General features: G+C 41.1%; 1 protein-coding gene across 2 annotated transcripts in view; it reads right to left on the bottom strand.

Annotated features, from left to right (window-relative positions):
• Positions 1-431: 431 nt before the first annotated feature.
• The window catches only part of HSF2BP (heat shock transcription factor 2 binding protein), a 30657-nt gene continuing 8554 nt past the window's right edge, over positions 432-22534 (bottom strand). For both annotated transcript variants that reach the window (XM_005526520.3, XM_088051675.1), the window contains exons 4-8: positions 20304-20453; positions 16285-16423; positions 14809-14926; positions 10254-10357; positions 432-1104 (exon numbers count right to left, since the gene is read on the bottom strand). In XM_005526520.3, the coding sequence (XP_005526577.1) occupies positions 896-1104; positions 10254-10357; positions 14809-14926; positions 16285-16423; positions 20304-20453 (720 nt within the window). In that variant the 3' untranslated portion in view covers positions 432-895. The remainder of the gene's footprint in view (positions 1105-10253; positions 10358-14808; positions 14927-16284; positions 16424-20303; positions 20454-22534) is intronic.

The following is a 22534-nucleotide window of genomic DNA, read 5'->3' on the forward strand; positions in this document are numbered from 1 at the left end:
TTTGCTGTTCCTTTGAATAGCCTCACTTAACTGGCTCTGTTTCTGACATTACAGGAATGAGTGCTATTATTTTCTAAAAACGTTATAAATTCTACCAATATCCAGCACCAAGTGTTTGTATTTACCCCTGAGGTAAGCAAGATGTACTCAGAAGCTCCAACAAACCCCAAGGTTGTGAGGGCATGTGATGCTGCTCATGACAGAGCAGCAGTTCCTTTTAGCCTCTTCAGCACACAACTGGGTACCACAGACAACAGCAATTTATTTCCCTTCTCAGGGTTTTTCTAAAAACCATAGCCCAGTTTCTAGCATGCCTGGCAGCCACAGACCAGCCTGACTTGCAGTTAAGAGTGAATCTGAATACAGATTTTGAAAGCAGAATCCATTACATGCTACAGAATTTCAGTTTTCTTTTATTACAACAGAAAGAGAGCAGTGAGAAATAACAACAATAAAACTGGAACTTGGGGTGCATTCTGTCACAGAAGAGTTAGAAAAGGCAACAGATTTTTTTCTCACAGTACAATAATTCTTAAGGATGGACCAAAAGGATTGTTTACCACTTCAATGAACTGTTATCAAGGAATGAGAATATTTTACCCCATCTAGACAGCAAATACACAACATAACCACAGACCATTTTGGAAACCCGTTATCAATAAAATTCTGCTCAAAGAAATTAAGCCTGTCCCATCTCTACCAGATCACCCAAGGTTTTATCTGGGCATCTAAAACCCAACAAGTACAATTTTCGTCAGGTTAATTCGAATTCCCAAAAAGGATTCTGTCAGAGGAACTTAGGCAGAGGGTTTTTTTTCAGTCAAGCCCATCTCCAACAACTCTTGCAGCATAAAAATATAGGAAAGACGTAAGCATTTGGTGTTGTAGAGCTCTTCTATGCTTCGTACTCAAATATTTTAAGATCCTCAAGGAGTTCTTTAGCGAGTGCCTGCAGCTCTGCATTGCGGCTCTGGGACAGGGCGACGATGCGCTGGAAGGGCAGCGTCTCGCGCACCTCGGCGCCCGACCTGGCCAACACCTCCGGCTCCAGGAGCACCGACTGCAGCAGCCGCAGGGCATGCAGGCAGACCTCTGTGTCCGGGTCTAAAAGCAGGGAAGAAAAGCACCCAGTGCTTGTTAGGAGCAAGTGTGAAAGGATCCACCAGGCACAGGGAATAACGGAAGTGTCCTAATCCCAGGTGCTGTTGGCTGTGGCTGGCTGGCTCTAGCAGGTACCTGAAAACCACATTTTTGTCCTCCCTCAGCAGCTTCTGCCCAGCAGTGTTTGCGAGGGAGAGATAACCAGGAACCTTTCTCTTATTTTCCAGATGTTGAAACTGCTGTGAAGCAGGGAATTTATCACCCTGAATTTATCCAGTCAGTACCCAGGATGTACTGTTGGATGCAATCCAATTTAAGAGCAGAACAAACTGCCATGAACAAACAATATCCCATGATTATTCAGACTTAAAAACAGACTAACAAATCAAATCTGCAGTAAATCATCAGGCTTTTCTTTAATTTCTTTTTATATGAGGCTTCAGATTTCCTCAAAGCTCAATAAAATATTAATCTTTATAAAACTTTCTAGCAACCACGTATCAACCTTCCAAGTGTTTAATTCAGTCTGCACAAAATTGAAATGGGTATTGAAGCACTGCTGCTCAGGAATGTGCCAGGGAAATGCAGCAAAGACCTTTGACTGACTTAAGCCAGGAAGACATGTAATAACTCCACTGCTAAGAACACAGAATGCATTTTTAATTACTGAAACATTAGGAGCATTACATTTTAATCATTCGCAATGGCCCATTTGCATTTAGTGGTTTACAGCTTTATCAAAAGCATGTGGTAGAAAGACTTCCCTATTCTGCATATTCCAAATGAAAACATCTAATATATTTTTATAGCTGAAGCAGTTATTTGTCCCACGTGCCATGCATTTTTAATGTGTTTTTCATTAGCATACCTAGTCTTCAGCAAGCTTTTGAAAAAGGGTTGTGCAGAAAGGTTGAGAAAATTAATTCAGATCACTTTGAGCACAAAATCACCAGAGAGACCAAAATCTCACTGAAGGAGCATAAAACCAGTGCAGTGGTGAACCAGACTGCACTGAGCTTGGAGGAGGCATTTGGTGGGGCTGAGGCAAGTTCTTTCCTTTCCTGGCTTATTTCACATGTAACACTGGTGACCTGAAAAAGGACTGAGGAGAATTATTCATTAAAGCATAGGGGTTGAAAGCACTCAGGGGAGCCAGAGAACAGGATGTGATGGACGCCAAAGAAGACTCTGGATTTCAGCATGAAACTCACTGCTGAGATGGGGATTTTTAAGTAATTTGCAGCAGCACAAGGCTGAAGAACAATATTAAAGATTGTGACATCTGATCTACACCCAAAAGCCAGGCACTCTCTCTCTCTTCCCCCATCTTCCATCATAAATGGAAATAAGCAGGTGTTAACCTCTTTAAGAAAGGAATTCTACTTTCTCCTGGAAAAGCAGCAGGGTGGGCTATAATCTGAGGACACAGGTATTGTCTAAACCCAAAAAACAACGTGCATTTTCTCCTTTTCCGTGCAACGAGAATCCTAGCTGTTGGGCATGCTGGACAATTTTAAACATGTCAAATCAATAAAAGCCCCATGATTAGTGCTGCACACCCATGGCACAGCCAGTCTTATTGCTGACACCCAGGCTGAAGGCTCTAAGGAGTCTCTTTCCATCATCATCTCCAGTAGTACCTGCAGGTGCAACTTTGAGGGATGAGCAGTTGTAACTCTTGGGGAAATGCTGCAGCTCAGCCTCACAGACAGCAAGACTTTATGTCCTATTTCCAGGGCGGCAACACTTCAGTGAATCCTTTTGAAAAAACCTGGGTACAAGTTTTGGTTTTCAGACTTATTCTGACCTAATCAAAATATGACTAAAAGCCTTGAATTTGTCCTCTCTTGCCTTCCTTTTTTGCCTCCATGCCTTCCACACTGTGTATTTTTTAATGCCTATATTTTTGCCTGATATATTGCTCCAACTGCACAGATCACCTCCCCCTTTTTCTGTTCTTAGTATTATTCTACACTTAATCATTGGAAATAGCAGCCACAAACTACAGCCCAAATAGGTAAGAAGAAAGAAGCTTTGGGGAGTGAAATCTGTGTAGTTCATTTACAATTTTTCTCTGTGTGACATTATTCCTCCATGAAATAAAGACACTAATACTTTTAATGGCTTGCAGTACTGCTGGGAAGCTTCACATATGTAAGATGAAAAGAGCTTTGTTATTAATACTGTTACAGGAATCAATATTAATATTATCTGCAAGTGTTTAAAGGCTGCAGAAATTAAAGAATCGATCAGGGGAGAAGCCTTAGCAGGGGAGCCAAGAAAATGAGGATCTGTAGGAGATCAGGAAATGATTTCCAGCTTGATGAACAAGAACATTTTCCAGTAAGAGCAGAGAGGTTCTAGGAAGAATCTCCAGCAGCAGCCAGGGAAGCTCAACAGCTTGAGTCACTCAAATGAAGAACAGATTAGGCACGCGGGCATCCAGCAAAGGAAGGAAATAATCCTGCACCAGAAGATGACTTAATACACATTTAACCTCAGATTGCCATTGTTTTGAATGCATTCTGAGATGTTCTGAGTTAAATAAATACATCTGCCTTAAAATACACTCCCTGAGGATTACATGTGGTTTTGAGAATACTACTTATTGAGGATAATCATGTTTCCTAAGAGGATTTAAAAAAAATACCAGAGAAATCTTTCTCTTGTCTCCAGTATCATTACGGACGTTTTCTAAAAGCCTTGTCTACAAAGCACTCCGAGAAATGTAAGGAATCTTCATTATTCAGCATTATATTTATGTCAACAGCTTCCAGATTTAGTTATTTCTACACTAGCTGAGTAACATTTTGTTTGTACAAGATCAAAAAAAATCCTTTAGCTGTAATCAAATCAGTGCATCACATCCTCCCAACCACCAGCACACACATCTCCAACTACAATTTCAAAACTATCACCATTATTTCTGGGGAAGAGGGGGAGAAATCAAGCTGCTTGCCTCAGCCAGGATCACAGGCATAGCACAAACCTATCACCATCGTAAGGTGCTGATGTAATTTTACCAAGGTGTTGAAACTGCTGGAGTTTGCTGACGTCCTGCAAGCTGCCAGCTCAGTTTGATGTCACTGGCTTTCAGTCACTGACAAAAGGCAGCTGATAACGTGGATGGATTTTAGTCACATCTGTCATTAGCACCAGGCTCTCAGATGAACTGTCCCCTACAGCAGTATTTAAGTAATTGCATTACATCAATGCTGAACAGCTTATCCACAATTGGCTCAGAGTTGTGTGAACTCAATATACACGTGGCCACACCATCCCCTGGCCACCTGAATGCAAGATTTATTGCCAGCACACTGCTTACAGCTGTGCCTGTGTACAACAGCACAGAAGTGCACAAGGCCAAGTGCAAGGTCCTGCACATGGGTTGGGGCAATTCCAAGCACAAGTACAGGCTGGGAGATTGAGAGCAGCCCTGAGGAGAAGAACTCGGGGGTGCTGGTGGATGAGAGGCTGGATATGAGCTGGCCATGTGCACTGACAGCCCAGAAAGCCAAAGGTGTCCTGGGCTGCATCCAAAGCACTGTGGGCAAGTCTGCCCCTCTGCCTCGCTCAGATGGGACCTCACCTGCAGAGCTGCCACCAGCCCCAGAGCTCACAATATAAGGAAGACATGGATCTGTTGGAGTGAGTCCAGAGGAGGGACATTATGATGATCAGAGGGCCAGGGCACCTCTGCTATAGAGACAGGCTGAGAGCTGGGGAGCCTGGAGAAGGCTACAGAGAGACCTTAGAGCCTCTTCCAGTGCCTAAAGGAGCTACAAGAGAGCTGGAGAGGGACTTTGTACAAAGAAACGTGTCAGGACAAGGGGCAATGGCTTAAAACTGGAAGAGGGGATGGTAAGATTAAATATTAGAAGAAATTCCTCACTATGTGTGCGATAAGGCACTGGCACAGGTTGGCCAAAGGAGCTGTGGATACCTCATCCCTGGAAGTGTTCAAATTCAGGTTGCATGGACTTCTGAGCAACTTGGTCTAGTGGATGTCCCTTCCTACAGAAGGGGGGTTGCAATGAGATGCTCTTTAAGATCCCTTCCAATTTAAACCATTCTATGACTTTATAATTTCAAAAGCTTCTCACCACTGCTGTAGGTATTATTCAATTCAATTCCTGTCTGATTCTAGCAGGAAGGAGCAATCTGCCTCTCAGCCTTTCCTTATAATGAGCCTGTCAGACTATCTGTGTTCACAGCATATCCAACAGTGCCAGCCACGGCCAGGGCTTCCCCCTATACGATCCTTTTACATTGCCAGTGCTGGCAAGGCTGAGGCAGCACCTGCAGCAGCAGAATTTTCCAGACATTTCTATGCTGTTGATAGGTCTGAGGAGACAAGAAATGTTGTGGTAAAGATGCTCTGAGGGGAAGAAGCAGGGAGAACACCAAAGTAGAAAAAAAGACCAAGCTTTGCTGCTGCAATTCTTACAGACACAAATGCACTTTCTCTCTGCAATATTTCTGCCACAGCTCCTATATTCCAGCTGGGTTTGTCAGCTCCTTCCTGGTTGGGTGGCTGCTCCCACATGGAGTTCAGCTAAGGAGAATTCCCCACTCTCCTACAGACATGTTTGTCATACTTTTATCAGGGAAATCCTTGAGAGAGACTCCCAGGATCCAAACTGAAGCAGCAATTCAGTCACAATTTGCCTGGCCTCTACTGAGGGGATGAGAATGAACAGGAGTTTGCACAGAGCTCTGTAGCTGGTGGGTAACACTGCTCCTCACAGAACATCAATTTGCATGAGTTGTTAGGCAGGGCAAGGACCTCCTGCTCCTGCTCAGATGGCAAGGACAGCCCAGAGCTCCATCCAGGCAAGCAGCTGAGTATGGAAAAGGGCAAACATTCCATGAGACTTGCCCTGGCCACTCTTCCAGCCTCCCAGATAACTGCGGCTCAGGGAACTCTGCGTCAGAGCTGACATCCCTGCATTCACCCAAATGGATGTGGTCTTAAAGGGCAATCTTCTCCTTAAGATTAATTTCATCATCTGAAGAACAGCATGAAGATGAGTCAGGGGAGGTTTAGGCTGGATAGCAGAAGGTTTTTCAGCCAGGGGGTGGCTGGGCACTAGAATTAGCTCCAGGGAGGGGAAGCTGTCACAGCCCCAAGCCTGACAGAGTTCAAGGAGCATTTGGACAACATTCTCAGGCACATGGTGGATTCTCGAGATGTTCTGTGGGGTCAGGAGTTGGACTTCATGATCCTGATGGGCCCCTTCCAACTCAGCATATTCTATGGTTCTATGATTCTATGACAAGAGGATGAAATTGCTGAGCACTTGAAAGACTGGTTTTGATTTATGAAGCAGAATTTGTTTTAATACAGACATCAGTTTATAAATATGACGGTTCTGTTTGTCCAGATGTTTTTTAAATAACATGAGGCCATGCAAACAACCTGAAATTTCAAAAGCTCTCACAGCCATAACAAATTCAGACAGAAGAACAAGGCATTAGAAACTTCAGAGTTAGTAATGAAAAGCAAATATTGAGGGTGCAGGCAGCAAAGTGAGAATGTGCTTCATACAAGCATTTCTAGTAGAGACCATCATTTGCAAAGAATTTGGATAAACAAGGTTGGATTTCCACATGAAACAGTGGTGGAAGAAACTGAAGGGCAAGATCTAAAATTAGTCCTATGTCTCTTTTTGTGTTTTGTTTAATGAAGTACCTGGAGCAATTTCCCAGCTATGGACAAGAAGTATCACTAACCAAGTGTCTCTGAATTCCATGCTTTCTCAAGTATCCAAAGAGACAAATTTTTTAAACTGCATTCAAAGAAAAGGAAAGTGGAAAAGAAGAGAAAATAAAGACACACAATGTTAAAAAAACCCAACCAACCAAAAAACCTCAACCAAACAGAGAAAGTAGAGAAGAGCCTAGACACCTTTTCTCCAGCTCTCATTTGTTGGTAAATGTTCTGAATGATGAAAAATGAAAAACAATAAATTTAGTCTTTAATATTAATACCTGAGCTGATTGTTAGTTCTTTTTCTTCAAGAGATCCTTGGCAGAGTAATGTTTCAATCCACTTCTTTGGGAGTTACAGAGTGGAGGTCTTATTGCATCTTTAGATGGAAAACACCAGAAAAAAAATACTGACAAATCTCAGGTAGATTTCCACTCAATATGATACAGGCTTCTTTTTCTGTGGCTGAGGACAGGGCTTCTTTAAATCTGAAAGTTATGTGAAACCCTCAGCCAGGACACCAACACAGGGACAGCAGCTGATCGAGGAAACTAAAGCTGCCTATTTTGTCCAAGATGGGAACAGCTGCTCTGCAAACACATGGTGCTCCACAAGAGGAGAACTCCATTGATCCCACAAGCTGCTCCACAGACAGAAATCTGAGTCATCATTCATGTGCTTTATGCTGGCACCAGGCTGGGAAGGTGTAGGCAGGCACAGCTGATACCTACACAGAGGATTTAGTGATCTGTGTTGGTTATTAAAGGGTGTCCATCTTTTAGAGAGTTTAAAACTGGCAGAAAACATAGGAAGAAAAAGACAGTCCACTTCATGAAGTGTTAAAACTACAGAGACCTGAATTATCTTCAAAAATTATGTCAAACATTTGGTTTTCTCCTATGATCAGTAAAGCCTCCAGCAGAAAGATCGATTAAGAATTCTTGTTAGTGAACATGAAGTCACACCAGCTCATCCAAGTTTCCTGAAGACAGTAGGACAGTTTGCTGTTAACATTCTTACTGCACTAGGAACCTTTATTAGATTTTTTTCCCTTCTATCTCTTCCAGTCAGTGTATTCAACATCAAGGCACGTTTCTGTCTCTTCAAAAATTCTGTGAGGCAACTTGAATCAAATCCATCTTTGCTTCAAATACAAGAAGGGGAAATAAAGACAATCAAGTCAATTATTTGCTCTCTTCATTTAATGGGAAGGATATTGTTCTTTAGGGAACAAGGATGGGCACAGACTGAGAACTCAGAGAAGGAATTTGAGGGATTTATCAGCTGCATACAAATGGAAGAAAGATGGGCTGATGCATATAGGCTTAGGCCATGGATGTTTGGAGATTGACAATAGAAAAGCAAATAGGATGATTCTCTGAAAATAAAAAAAAATATCAGAGGATGATTTCTGGGGCCTCTCTTAGTTGGAATGGTGATAAAAGCATACAAAACTGGAAAGCTGAGTCATGTCATAAGCCTTAAACAAAACAGGCTTTGAAGAAGCTTCCTGCAGGCAGGCAGAACATCCAGGATACTCTGCCAGCACAGGGTAGTGCTCTACTCTCCTGCATGGAAAAAACAAGACCTTATAATGTAGCAGCTCCAGGTGTTTATGAGCTGAATCTTGGCTAGCAGAACCTGAAGATGCTGGTCAGGGAAAGAGGAGAGGAGTAAAAGTGGGAGGAAGCTGCTGAATTTTCCTAGTAGAGACATTTAGAAATAGGTTAAATGTTGGAAAACTACAGAGATCTCACACAAAATGATGGGAACAAGATCGGGTCTTGGATCTGACCCCTCATCTGATATCCAAACCAGTCAGCTCTCTCTTGACAGTAAGCAGACTTCCTCCAAAGGAATCTGAACCTGCAGAACTGCTTTATCTGAAAACCTTCCTCCTTTGCTGTAACTGGAGAAGTTTATTATCAAAAAGTCAAGGAATTAGCCATGATCATCTTCTTTCTACAACCCAGCCATAAACAATTAGCACTTCCAAATTGCAGAGTAGCCTTTCCATTTCTTATTTCCATTAGTAGCTGCAAATTAATCATAAATGTTGCCCATTCCATCCTCTTACTTGACCTATGAGCCTTTTTCAGACAACAGACTGCATCAAATTATTATATTTTTTGTTTTATCACAACAATTGGAAGGGCATATTTGTGAACTCATAGTCTGATAGGATTCTTTGAGCGTGTTTTGGGTTGGTATTTTTCACTAGAACAACTTATATATATATTAGCCATCATAAATTAAAGGAAAACCTGGACTAAGATGTGTAAAATTTCAAAACACAGAACAAAGGACCATGTATTTGATGTTCTCTGAGGATCCCATTTTTTATCAAAATATATTAAAAACTCCTATAGAAATGGTGTTTTCCCTTACAAGGATTACTTAATTTCCTGAGACCTTGGAAGAGAGAGCCTGTGGCATTCCACAGCAGGAAATTATTTCATGAAAAGCTTGAGCAGCTACATTTTCTGTAAAATAATTAAAGGAACCATGAGCTATACAAATAGCTTTCAGTTTACCAACCCTAACCAAAGCTTTTTCAAAAAATCAGCATCAAAATAAGGTCTGGAAAAAGCAGATACAATCTCTCTCATTTCAGCTGCTCCAAGTATTTAGCAGTCGTACCTTAGCAGGGCTTTAGCAGCACAGAGGGATAATTAACCTCCCCAATTCTATCTGCACACCAAAATCTCCTCATAAATCTCGAGAAAGCCCAGGCAGGGCAGTGTCACAGCTCTGTCCCCCTGCTGTCCCTCACAAGCTGTGCACACAGCTGCCAGCCCAGTCCAGCGCACACTGGCAACGTCAGTCCCTGCTGGCTCCTGCACAGGGATTTGAAGCCTTCCAAAGAGCAGAGCCTTGATGTCACTCATGTTCCTGACAGTGACAACACAAGTCCTTGACGTCCTTGGAGTCCTGCACTGGCCAAAGGCATAGCTGGGAATAGTTCTCCAGCCCTGGAGCCCCAAATCCTATTAAAGCACAAGGCCTCTCTTCAGAAAGAGACACTTTTGCAATGGGTCAGTGAAGTTACAGACTTGGCTTCTTCCCCCCAAATGTGTACATTTTCCTTTGTTCATGGTAGTGAACAGATATGTAGTTTCCCCTTAAGGTTTATTTTAAAGTTGGTATGTGAAGACACAAGTGGCTGGTTTTTTTTAAATCACTTCATCAAATTTCTCCAATCCCTATTCTTGAATCTACCACCCTAAAACTTTACATTAATGGATTATTACATACAGTGGCAAAAATTCTGTGGGAAATCCACATCTTCTCCCTCCAGCTATTTGTCCTTTATGTTTACTTTTATTCTAATGTCAGCTTATCAGGTTACAGATATAAATTTCTGGTTTATTATTTGCAACATCTATTGCAAATCTACAAAATCTTGAAAGTCACAGTTCACCAGGTTCTTAGAGCAACTTACCATTCAACAGCCACCAAAGCAGGGGAATAAAACCTGGACTTTCACTGATGTACTTCAAGCCTCTTAAGTTGATACTCACATTGTAAAGTGACATTAGCATCAGCCTAGAATTGAAAGAAAGGAGATGTGAGAGCCTTTGATTTCTTTGCATGCTTCAGCAACTTTTGACATTTGTGTCAAGCGTGTGCTGATGCAGATTATTATCTGCATCAAATTATATAAATATTCCTGTGCTAATAATTTATATTTTGGTAACAGAGAGAAATCTCAAATTATATATATAAGCCATGCTGTGCAAACCTCTGTTCTTACTGTTAAATCACATCTTACAAACACAAGGAAAAGAGTAAGAAGGTCCCAGGGAGGGCCTGGAATGTTCTCTGCTCTGGAGCCAGCTTGGCTACTGCTTTCCCTCATGCCTGAGATAAACCTGCATGTCACTGCACTGCCACCATGTCCAAACAAAAGAGAAATGGTAATTCCAAATGCACTTCACACCTCACATCCAATTCTCAAACAAGGTCTCATGGTTTAAGCTCCTATGCCACCAGCAGACTTTTGGACACTTTGTGAACACCTTCAGAAAGCAAAAAAAGGCAGTGACCCGTTGCAGGCTAAACCAAATTTTAAGAGGTGTCATTTACGTGCACCTTGCTTATTAAGGAGGAGAAAGAAGGAAGAGCAGATTTATTAAATTTACTGCACCAATGGCCACTGCCAAGCAGGGAGAGGTGCTCTGGATCTGAAATTGCAGCTGGTAAAGCTCATACATTTTCAGCCAGCTCTCTGGGCTTCCAGAACAAGCCCTGACAAAACAGCACAACACTACCTATAATCAGCCAGAATGGAAATGATCAATAAACCATCATCTTATAATGGCAATGTTAACATTTCTTGAGAATGTCTTTCACCCTTAATCTGTTTGACATTTGCAGTTAGAAATAAAGTGACGTAAAAAGGCACTGCTGTGTTTGTATTTTTATTTCACTTGTTTGCTTTGTGCAGGGACTGGTGGTGGTGATCCAGGGAAGTGCTGAGGTTTTTGGAGTTCTGGGATACCTCACAAGCCAATGTAGTGGCATATTAATATGTAACAGCATATTTAATTAAACACATTCACCTAGGCACAACAGAGGAGCATTTCCAGGCCCTTTATAACCACCTTCATCTCCAGTATCAGCACATTTTTAGTGAGTATCTTTTGCAATAATAATTGCAAAAGTGCTCATTGAAGCAAACCTGACACAAATTACTGATTACTGGATAAACAATACTTTCAGGTGGTTTTTTTCTAAAATGTGGAGTGAGTCTTAATTATGCATTTCATAATCTTCCTACTTAGACAAGCCAAATTTAATTAACATCTTGTACTACTATATCTGTCAATGCTTTCTTTAAAATCTAGAACTAAATGCACAGCTAAAGCTCACTCTTGTCTTGTTAATACACGGGATTAGTACATAAAATATACTATTATGTTTAAATATCTCTCTTTACTGGCTACGTTCAACTGCCACAAAAGCAAAGTTGCATATTCTTAACCATTTAATTATAGCTACAAACAATTATGTAAATGTTTATTGACTGTAACAATTACTAACATTGAACAAACCCTACACCAGTGAGAAGGAAACCTAAAGTATTTCACATCTGCTATTTCAGAAAGGCAAGGACACCCCTGAGATTTCAGTCTCAGTGCTCAGGTTGATGCCTGGGATATATTTTATCCCATACTCATAGACTATAGTGGATATCATAGCAATTTTGGAGTAAGTGACAGGTTCTCCCTGTAATTTTTTTGTTTATATATTCATCCAAATAGAACACAGGACTGCTAGAACTAGAAAAGAGAACTCCTCTCTTTATCAGCTCACTTTGATACTGCTGTGTGTAGAACTGGACTCACAGTTTCCCATGATTTGTAACACAGCAATGAAAAATATTTTTGAAAGTAGAAGCTAGAAAATAATAATAAAACCTCAGAACTAAGCAAAAGACAACCATAGCATTTAAAATTAAAAGCTAAACTTTTCTTCAACTGATTGAATTGCAAGTTGATGTCCTCTCATGTAACACCACGGTGATGCTTTAATAAATTGCATTTCCAGAATAATGAATAGACATTTTCATCTGTGAGGTGCAGTTTTAAAAATCTATCTGTATATAAATGTATTTGTAAACATTATTTATCATGATTCTGGAGTCCATCTTCACCTAAATTTGAAATTGCACTAGAATTTATGGTAACCTTTGTATCCTTGTCTCACAGTTGTCTTTCATTTTGTCCTGGCTTATGCTTCCTATGGGAGGAGAAAAGGGAGTTCTTCTGAAACATCTGCTTATGAAAATGCTGATTAAGGTTAACCAGCAGCTAAAAAACCTCACATGCAAAGAACAATTTAAAAACAAATCAACCAACCCCCCAAAACCCTTCTTTTCTCGACTGGGAAACTGTAAAATTCCCCAAAAGGATACGAGAACAATCTAGTGTTAGTAACAGGTTTTTCAAACTGAACAGTGGCAAGACACATACAGAGCTCATAAAAAAAAAGAACTTTTTTTTGACTATGGACATGAAAGATAAACAAAGGGAAACATTTTGCACTAAAACATTTGAGCAAATTAGTCTCCCTCATTCTCTGACAAGGCCATGAAGAAATGTCCTTTCTGGCATTTGCTGGAATGTCAGCATACAGCAATTTTTATTTTTTTTATCCAATGGCAAGTTCAGAGTAAGGAAAAAAAAATGTTGGTTTTGTGGGATATCAGAAAATGTCATCACTGCACTGCATTCAAGCTATTGCATCGTATGTTTAATACTTCTCACTTATCAACCACCTTGAGCAACCTCTTATCCAAGCCTCCCTCCATTTGTTAGCCTACAAAGCTGGCCCCTGTTGAATTCCTTGCTACCTCATGGGATTGCTCTATGGATATTTTACCAGCAGTGCTGTATTGGCAGCCAACTTTACACCACCCTGGGTAACTCTTCTGCAAAGCAGGCAGATTTTGAAGCATAATAACAAGCAACCTAAGACATAAACTCAAAAGAAAGGGCCTCAAAACCAGTTACATTAATACAATATTAAATGATCTATAATAGTTTATAATTTAATAGCTTATCTGGACCCTAAACATGTATCCACCTGAAATTCAGAGGAACATCTTCCCTCCTCCTCTCAAAGTCCACTTTTATTTTTATCCCATTTACAGATTCTGAAACAGTATGGATTCCCTTTCCAGGGTTGTTTTTTTCTGTTTGTTTGGCTTGATTTTTTTATACACATGAAAGCACAAATTACCTTTTCTTTCATAAACTGAGATTCTCCCACAATTCTTTCAGTTGGGATGTTATCAAAAAAACCCTAGCACTGACCTTCAATCCCAAAGCTTGACAAACAGAGTAAATAACTGATCTCAAATCATCAAGTCACTATCTGCAGCACAAGCTGTTCAGCTTTCCCCTCATCACCCAACATGGAAAGGCAAACTCCTCCAGAGGACAACTTGCTCCCCCTCACATGAGCAATCACCTGACAGCACCATCTCCTCCCAGTGACTGTGGGAAGGAGCCCAGTCAGTCAGCAAATTCCTGACATCCCCCTCTCTGACAGCTCAGGTTAGGCAAGGTAAAACCTCTCCAAAGTGAAGACTAAGCCTGGTTTCATGACTATCACATCCAACCTGCTTAAATGTGTGCCTGGATGTGGGCAGGTTACTGTAGCTGACAGAGCTGCTGTTTGTCAGCTGAGCTGGGACAGCTACCTGGGGCATAAATTGTTTGTGTATTTATCAAAAAAACACCACAGTGGCTCAAACCACCTTCATCAACAAATGAACCAGGTCTACAGGACCAGTGCCCACAGCTCAGCAGATGAGCCACTCGTTAAGCCACAGTAATTTGCTCAGTGAAACCCATATATCCTCAGATTTTAAGGTTTTGGAGGAAAAGGCAAAGACAATTGTTTATTTAATCTCTCCATCAGCTTAAAAGCACTTTTACAGTAGCTGAACTGTGTAACAGGGCCTTGCCTTTAAAGCTGTATTGCAAGGTCACTTTACAGGCACTGTCTCTTCCAAATTGAAGCGCGTGGTGAGTCTGGCTGCTAAAGAGCCTGAAATGATTTCATTTTTTCTCTTAGCAGATCCAGTCATTTTCTTCACTAAGGACACGTGACATTTTACACTTCATATCAGAAGGGAATAAAAATGAGTTCACATTTCCTACATCTTCTCTGTTGTAAAACTTGACCTCACACCTTCCTTATTTCATGCCAAACTCATGACCCCCTCCCAAGCTAGAAGAGGGCACCCCTGCTCACCTTTACAATATTATGGTGCTAAAGAGACTTCCCAAGAGACACAAAACCTGGATAAAGTTTTGTAGTCAACCCTAGTATATCTGCAAGGAATGATACTGAGAAAAGAACTTCCAAAAATTATGTTTCCTCTCCAGGAAAGGGATAATGGGAGAGTGGGAAAACTAGTGTCATCACTTGAACTGCACTGCAAGATAATGCATTTCATCTGAAAGGGGCAAAAAAAATCAACATACACTTTAAATTTGTTACAGAGTCCTGGCTTCATGTCTCCCAGGAGATGCATCATCGTGTCCAGTAATTCCCGACTGGAACTGACGAGGAACTCACGGCCACACGCCAGTGCAGCCACATCTGTGGGAAAGCACAAAACATCACCAAAAATCATGTTTCAAACAAAAGTTTATGCTAATTATCAGGACCACTAAAAAGACAAGTCAGTTGTGAAGAATGAACTATGGCATTGATATAAACTTCAGACTACATTCACCTGTACAGCAAATATTGAACTACAAACATTGGTCAAGCTCCTTCAAAATTCTGCATTGACAACCAAAGCATTTATTCAAAATGCTCAGTGTCCCAATAGCAGCACAGTAAATTGTGAAACAAAAGGCTATATTCATCCACAGGTAATGTGTGACTGAAACAAAGCTGATCATTATAGGTTCCACTTTAAAGGAACAGGATTGCAGAGTCTTACAACCACTTAATTCAATATACCTGGCACATCACACAACCAAAAAAAAGGAGTTAATTCCTACCTCTATGGAAGTGTGGCATTATTCAAGCACAAACCAAACGACAAAATTATTTCCAAAGGCTACTGCTCCAAACAGACTTTCCTTTATTATTGTCCCTTATACCAGCCCCACTACTCAGTACAGTAGCATAATGCATCACCTAATAATTTTATTATTTTATCTTTATTGACATCCAAACAGCTAAAAACCCCACATTCAGAAAAGCTGTTCATTCAAGATTCACTTATTTATACCAATATTGACTGTTTCGTCTACCTTGCATCATGTCTTTAGTGTAATTTTGACAGTTACAGTTTCACAGAAATTCTGATCAACCTTGTGCCTCACAGCTTCCCAAATCAAGCACAGTCATTCTACAACAGATATGTGGCTTTTTACTTATTTTCTGGCCCTAAAAAAACCCACTTAGTATGGAAGTCAGGTTTATAACCTTTTACTTCTCTTACACAGTGAAAGTGCAGCGTATCTGACAATAACCATTTTTTTAAGCACTTTCAAAATCCTCAGTCCATGCCTTAAGCTGGGGCTGATCTATTTGCACCATTGGCAATTTGTAATCTTGTAGATATTGGCACCACTGGTGATTCACAAAGTACATTGCTCAATGTGTAGTAACTAATGTGAGCATATAAGACTGGTACAATGGTCCTTGTTTCATTCCAGACTGAGGGATGCAACAGGGAATTTCAGAACGCAATGGCTCCTACCCATCTGATCCTTAACGATGTCCCAGGCAGCACAGAAGTGTAACAGAACTGAAATTGAAGAGCACTTCTGTACCAGAAGTGTCAGTGACAAAATTTGCTAGACCTTCAGAAAACCAGAAAGTCACCCAAGATATCAACATTGACAACTTAACTTTGAAAAGCTGTATTTACTGCAGCTTCTATGAGGCAATACAAGTTCCCAGCAGGTGTGGAATGCTATTCTGAGACAACACTAACTTACTTGTTACAATCCCTGCCAAAGCTAATACAAACTGATTTTCCTCAGAATCCAAATCCTGCTGTTTCATGTCTTCACTTAATGACTTCACAAAGCTCTCCATGGTCTGGGCAGTGATTGTGAAAAACTTTACTGCTTTACTCTGCAAGTATGGAGGAGAAGAAAGATTATACACACTACAGCAACTATAATTATTAGATGCTACAGTAAAAAATGGTCAATCTTCCAAATTATTAAAACATCCAGTTACTTCAAATAAACAACAGAAAATACCAGGTATTCATTGGTGACATGTTTGATCCCCTAATATTTGAAACCATTACCTTAGAACAAAACAGGAAACTACTCAATGCTACATTTATTAATAAAACTGAACTACTGCATATCTACCTCCTAAGCACACAACTATATATAATCAACCAGCAGAATTAAAGCTTATTATCAGAATTAAGAATATTATCTCTGTTTTGCAGTAGTTGCACCAGGTGTTTCATATTTACCTGGCCTACTACAGTAGCTTTTGTCAAAATCAGCTGAAGACTGGAGACTTAGCATTAAATTCCTAAGAAAACAATAAAGTCCCCAGGAAAAAAAGCAGAATTCAAATGGATCCTAATAGGACTCATTAATTGCTCAATACAGCATGGAGATTAACAAGTTATGCAGGAGTTCTTTGGAAAAGGAAATGGAGGTCTCTCCTGAGTCACAGGTTGAACTTAAGTCAACCACGTCACGTGAGAAAAATTAATCACCACAGCAGAGCACACGAACAGGAGCACAGGCTGTAATTATGGAACAGTCTTTTCCCCTCAGCTGCAATCCTGCTCCATCTGGAGGTATCTCAGCTAAGGGAGCACCACCTGGTACAAAGCTCAGGGCAGGTCAAAGAGCCTGGCCTGAGGTGCAGAGCCCACAAAAAAGGATGGAGAGACCTGTTTCTGTGTATTGGTAATTCTGTAATTAGTAAAACTTTGCTGGAACTCTATTTCCCACAGATGATGAAGGCTTTCATAACCAAAATAGTGTGGCAGAAAGCCCATAATGCTGGGTTTTCCCAGTGTCTTTAATAATTTTTCCAGTTGTTTCATGGAGCAGCTGAAATTTCTGGTCATTCCCAGCACTGACCCAATGGAGAGCTGAAGAAATGCCTGAACTTTTATTCATTTTGTAAAGTGACTGAAAATCTTAATACTTTTGCAAAATTACTATCTGCAAAGCTAGCGGTAACATTTATTTATTCCTCTACTGCTGCACATTTACCACATTAAAGATGTACCGTTCCTGTGGGGTGACTTCAGCAAGAGGGGACAAAGAGCAGGCTCAGTCAACACAGTATCTTCACAAATGATGCTGTGGCCCCAGAACAGGAATGAAGGGATCATGGAGCAAGAGGAGGAAGATAAGTGCATGTGCTGGATGTAGGTTTTATATGGACACCACTCCTCAAAGACAGGAGTTTTAACACAAGCGCTGACTATAGCTCAAGAAGCAAGGGGGTGTGAGAGAAAATGAGGAGCCCAACAAGTCATTATGAAAATACATATTCACATGGCAACATGAAGGTACTAAGCACTCTGAGAAGTTGGTATGCTGCACAGAAAACAAAAGAAATCTTCCATCTGCCAACCTCTTGAAGTTTCACTGGTGTCCTCTCTGCTGATCCTCCTTTCCAGACAGCCACTACTGAACTAGTGCTGAGCTCCAGCAGAAACCCATCAGGTTTATAAATAGCAAACATTGCACACTCTGCACAATCTCTTATTAACTTGACGGCATTTTCATGGGACTGAAGAATGTCTCACCCACACACGTTGAGATAAGGCCCGTTCTGAAAGCAGCCATTAAGATGCTTGAGCTCAGATGGTGCAATGAACCCTCTGCTGTCTGTGGAAATCCTGTGTGAAAGCTCCAGGTAACATGAAAAAATTGCTGCCACAAAACATGAAGTCATTTGTCACTGTATCAGACAACTGAAGTAGCAAAACACCTTGTAGGATCAAAAATTTCTCAAGTTGAAGCAAGCCTTGATGCTGTTCTGAAATCAAACTTCCAGGTTGTATTTCCATGTGAGAAGCCTGTCATATCTGACTGAAGCTTTTTGAAAGACGTCCAAAACAATCTCATGGGAATTAATTTACTTCTTTTTTGGTAGCTGCAGGTAGGAAACCTTGAAAACTCTCTCATGATGCTTCTCTGGATGCCTCTTCAAATCCTCTCCAGGAACATGGGCAAAACCAGCAGGCATCTCTCCCCCACTGCCTTGAGAACTACCTGTGTCACGTTTCAAATCTGCTGCTTAAGTTCTGATTTTCCCAATCCTTATGGACACAAAACATATATTGGTCACTAACATGATTTCAGTCCATTTGCATTACAGGACTGCAAGAAAGACCTACTCCTGTGTTGCTTGAAGGACTGAAAAAAACTTGGGCATTGTTCCCTAAGGCACGACATGATTCTGAATTGATGCCACTTTCCCCATGTGCTTAAATATCAGCTACAGTTTCAAAGCACCCTTGATGTTCTCATACATTTCTGTAGTTCACAGCACCTTCTCAGGGGAGGAGTGAAGAAGCTACAAGCTGTACAACTTGTCCCAAAATAACCCAAACCAAATATGTTGTATGACAAATCTCCATCATCTTTTAATGACCTGACTCACTGCCAGTTGCAATCTGTGGTTGACACCATGCCACAGAATTCATTTATGCTTTTCCTAGGAGTCTTGCTGCAACCCCAGGCACGTTTCTTACCATGTCAAGAAAATGATGCCCCCAAATGTTGCTCTCATCTTCACCAGAAGTACAGCAGCTCAATAGGCTTTAATGATTGCAGAAATGACTAGAAGTATTTTGCATTTCAAACCAACCTAACTCCCAAAGTATTGCATCTTCACAGTTGGGTTTTTTACCTTCAAACAAATCTTCAGGCAACAGTTTTGTTTTTAACTAATTCAACTGAATATTAATACTTAAGACTGCTTTCAACAACCAACCTTGTTATATAAATTTTAACTGCTTTATGAAGTGCTTTACAGATGTTTTCCCTAGTAACTGCTGCTGCTTGTATTTGGAAACATCAGAAGTTATCATTAATAAGGCATCACTGTACAGCTTTCTAATATCCAATATAAAGTTGTAATTGTATTTTGGAACACCCAACTAGAACAATTCTTACAAACACATTGGCTTACCACTTACTATAATGAACTAATCCTATTCACACTGTTGTTCATCATGCTGCTGAAAATCAAGGCAAAATAAACTGTGGCATCAGTTCACTCAGATTAAATACAGCAATTCCTTCTCATGCTGGCTGTGTAAAGAATGAAAATCGTATTTTTATCAGGCCTGTTGCCCTAGTCCCTCCTAATTCCATCAGCTGCACTTGGCAGTGAAATAGTGATAGTTGCAATATTGCCACTGTCATTAACTGTTGTTGTTTTGGTCTTGTGGTTTGTTATTATTGTTGGCTTTTTCAAATAATCTACTTGCCAGTGTTTAACATTGATGATTTAATATGATCCACGAGCAGTGAGGATCTCTAAATTTCCAAGAGTCATTCACATATTAAGGCAGCAGAGAGATTTAAAGAAGTTGGGAATCAACAGATCTAACTTTTCTCCACAGAAATAGCTCCTCCAAGCTCTCCACAGGCATGGAAACTCTTGCATGTGCCCAGGAACTATTCTCTCCTCCTGTTAGCTTGTGAAGATATTTACATTGTGCTAACTGTAGCCTTGCTTCCAGTTTAACTGTGTGTGGTGGAAAACAGATAACCCTCATTTGTAACAAAAGAAATAATTACTGCATTTATTCTTAACACTTCACAGCTCCAATGCTTCTTAAATGAAAATGGATGGTTCCCAAAGAACAGGCAAACCAGAAAACACTTTTGCTGTCCAAACAGCTTCTGAAATACATCCTTAAAGTGTGTTCCACAGCAGGGCCCTTATTTTAAAGGTCCTTGTTTCATAGGCCTGAGAGCACTCCCAGGGGTCAGTATTCACCTGCCATACTTACTCCTCCTAGAATGGATTTCACAGCCTCCTCATTGCTGGATACCCCCCAGAGCAAGGTGCACACGGCTGCTCCCATCTCTGTGCAATACTCTGCCTGCTGCAGGAGCTGCTGCTTGGCCTCGCTCAGCTGCTGCCGCAAGTCCAGCTTCTCCTGGAACAGTGTAAGGAAATTTTGGTTGCACTTCACATCTCCCACACCAAGTTTCTAGGCTAGGGGGTCAGAACAAGAAACACAATCATGGCCCTCTCTGAAATAGAGGGTAACCCAGAGCAGTTGCACACATGTTCCTTCTCTCCTGAGCGGTCTCTAAGTAGTGCAGGCTGACAGGAACCAGAAACTGTCCACAAGGTCAAGCCAAGTGACCCACTGAGACTGAGTGGCACCTAGAGAAGCCTGATAGGAGACACCTCCCCCTGAACAAACAGCTCCATGTCTCTTCAAGAGAGAGGGGATTTCAGCATCAGGGGCCAGCATTCCCTGACACCTTCCAAAAGATACAGGAAACATCTCACAGGAGGGGAGGGTTTTTTTCAAAAAAGGCATCTGCTCTAGCCAACATGGAAAGTTGCTGGATACCTAGGATAAATACTGTTTCTCTTCCAGCTCTTTTCCGTCAGCATAGTCTTGAGCAGCAGTGGCAAAGCAAGACAGAGTCCCCAGAAAACACACCTAAGGTTTGAAGTTTGTAGGACCTTCCATTGCAAGAAAGTCGAGGCACCACTGTGCATCCATGAGGTTCTGAGCAACCTGAGCTAGTGAAAGTCATCCCTGCCCACAGCAGTGGGGATGGAATGAGGTAACACAACTCCAAAATCCCTTCCAACCCAATCTGTTCTGTGACACAATGATTCTGTGACCACTTAAGCGAGCTGCTAAGTGGATCTTGCCACAAAGCATAAAGAGAGAACAAATCAACCCTACAGAACCAGAGCACAACTTCCATTTGGTAGTACATTTTTCCAATCACATGGGAAGCTGGCTAGAAGAATATCATGGAATTGGGCAGGATTCTAGGTCTCACTAGCTTTCTACCAGCTGCCACAGGAGTAGCAAAGCTGCTGCACTTCTCGGTTTAAAGCCAGCCAGATCAAGGCAGGGATTTTGCAGTCCATGTCTCAGGCTGGGTGGGGGCTCCCAGCTAACTCCAGGTAGGGTGGCATTAGACAGTGCTGAAAGGAAAGACCAAGGCCAGGCCAGAAAAATGATGCTAATTCAAGTATTAAAAGAGAGAGAATCACAGACTGCACAATGTCAAAAACCAGAAGGCTCTTACTTTGCCCATTTACAGACATGGTATCTTCAAATTCACTGCAGAAAGCACCTTCCTCAGCTCAGCCTTCCCAATGTGTTTGTCAGGATGAAGTATGGGGAAATGAGAAGGCATCTTTTCTATGTCAATTTTGAAAGCAACTAAACAGAACAAGACTTTCAACCATGTTTTGTCATCAAGACTTTAAGTATCTTGTTGGTTTTTGGGGTTCACCTCAGTGCTTCATGTTGAGGGTTTGGAAAGAATAGAAATGTAAACTCATCTGAAAATTTATATAATGTGGTGTCAACCAGTACAGAGCTGCATCTGCTTTGTCACCAACTACTACTGAGCCTCCTGATCACACCTATCAGCCTGATTTGCACTGCTGCTGATGCAACACACATGTGAGGATTTGTAAAGTTCAGGTTTAATTTCTCAAGTAGACTTCTGTGTGTATTTAATCTCTGAAGTCTGTCTCACCTACATGTGCAAAAGAATGACACTTGCTGCTGATTCCATAGGCAGAATCTCCCAGGAAAAGTCTCTTATTTCTTAATACTTTGATCGTTTTTAAGCAAATTAGCTAAATTCCATCTTTTACATGACTCACTGCCAGGCCTATCAGCTTTTCTGCCACCATGTTCATGCACAAAATGTCCTCAGGCATCTTCCTGTCTAATCCCTGTATTCTCCCTGTCTTTTCCACACTGTCCTAGTCTTAGGGAAATATATCTTTAATACATTTTATTTGCATTTGGATGCTTATACTGAGTAAGACATAAAACCCAGTAATACCAAATCCAGATCCCCCATCAAGCATGCAAAGCCAGCAGAAAAAAATGCCAGAATTTTTAGTAGATCAAAAGCAACATCAGAACAAAGATATGAGGCAAGGAAAACAAAGTAGTACATTCAAGAGCCAGGAAAATAAACAGAGCCTGCAAAAGCAAATAACCTGGCTGGAAGCAACACTCCTAAG

Source organism: Pseudopodoces humilis, chromosome 2 (assembly GCF_049639895.1).
Source record: "Pseudopodoces humilis isolate 2021_Gansu_Grassland_sample_001 chromosome 2, ASM4963989v1, whole genome shotgun sequence".
Classification (NCBI taxonomy): Eukaryota; Metazoa; Chordata; class Aves; order Passeriformes; family Paridae; genus Pseudopodoces; species Pseudopodoces humilis.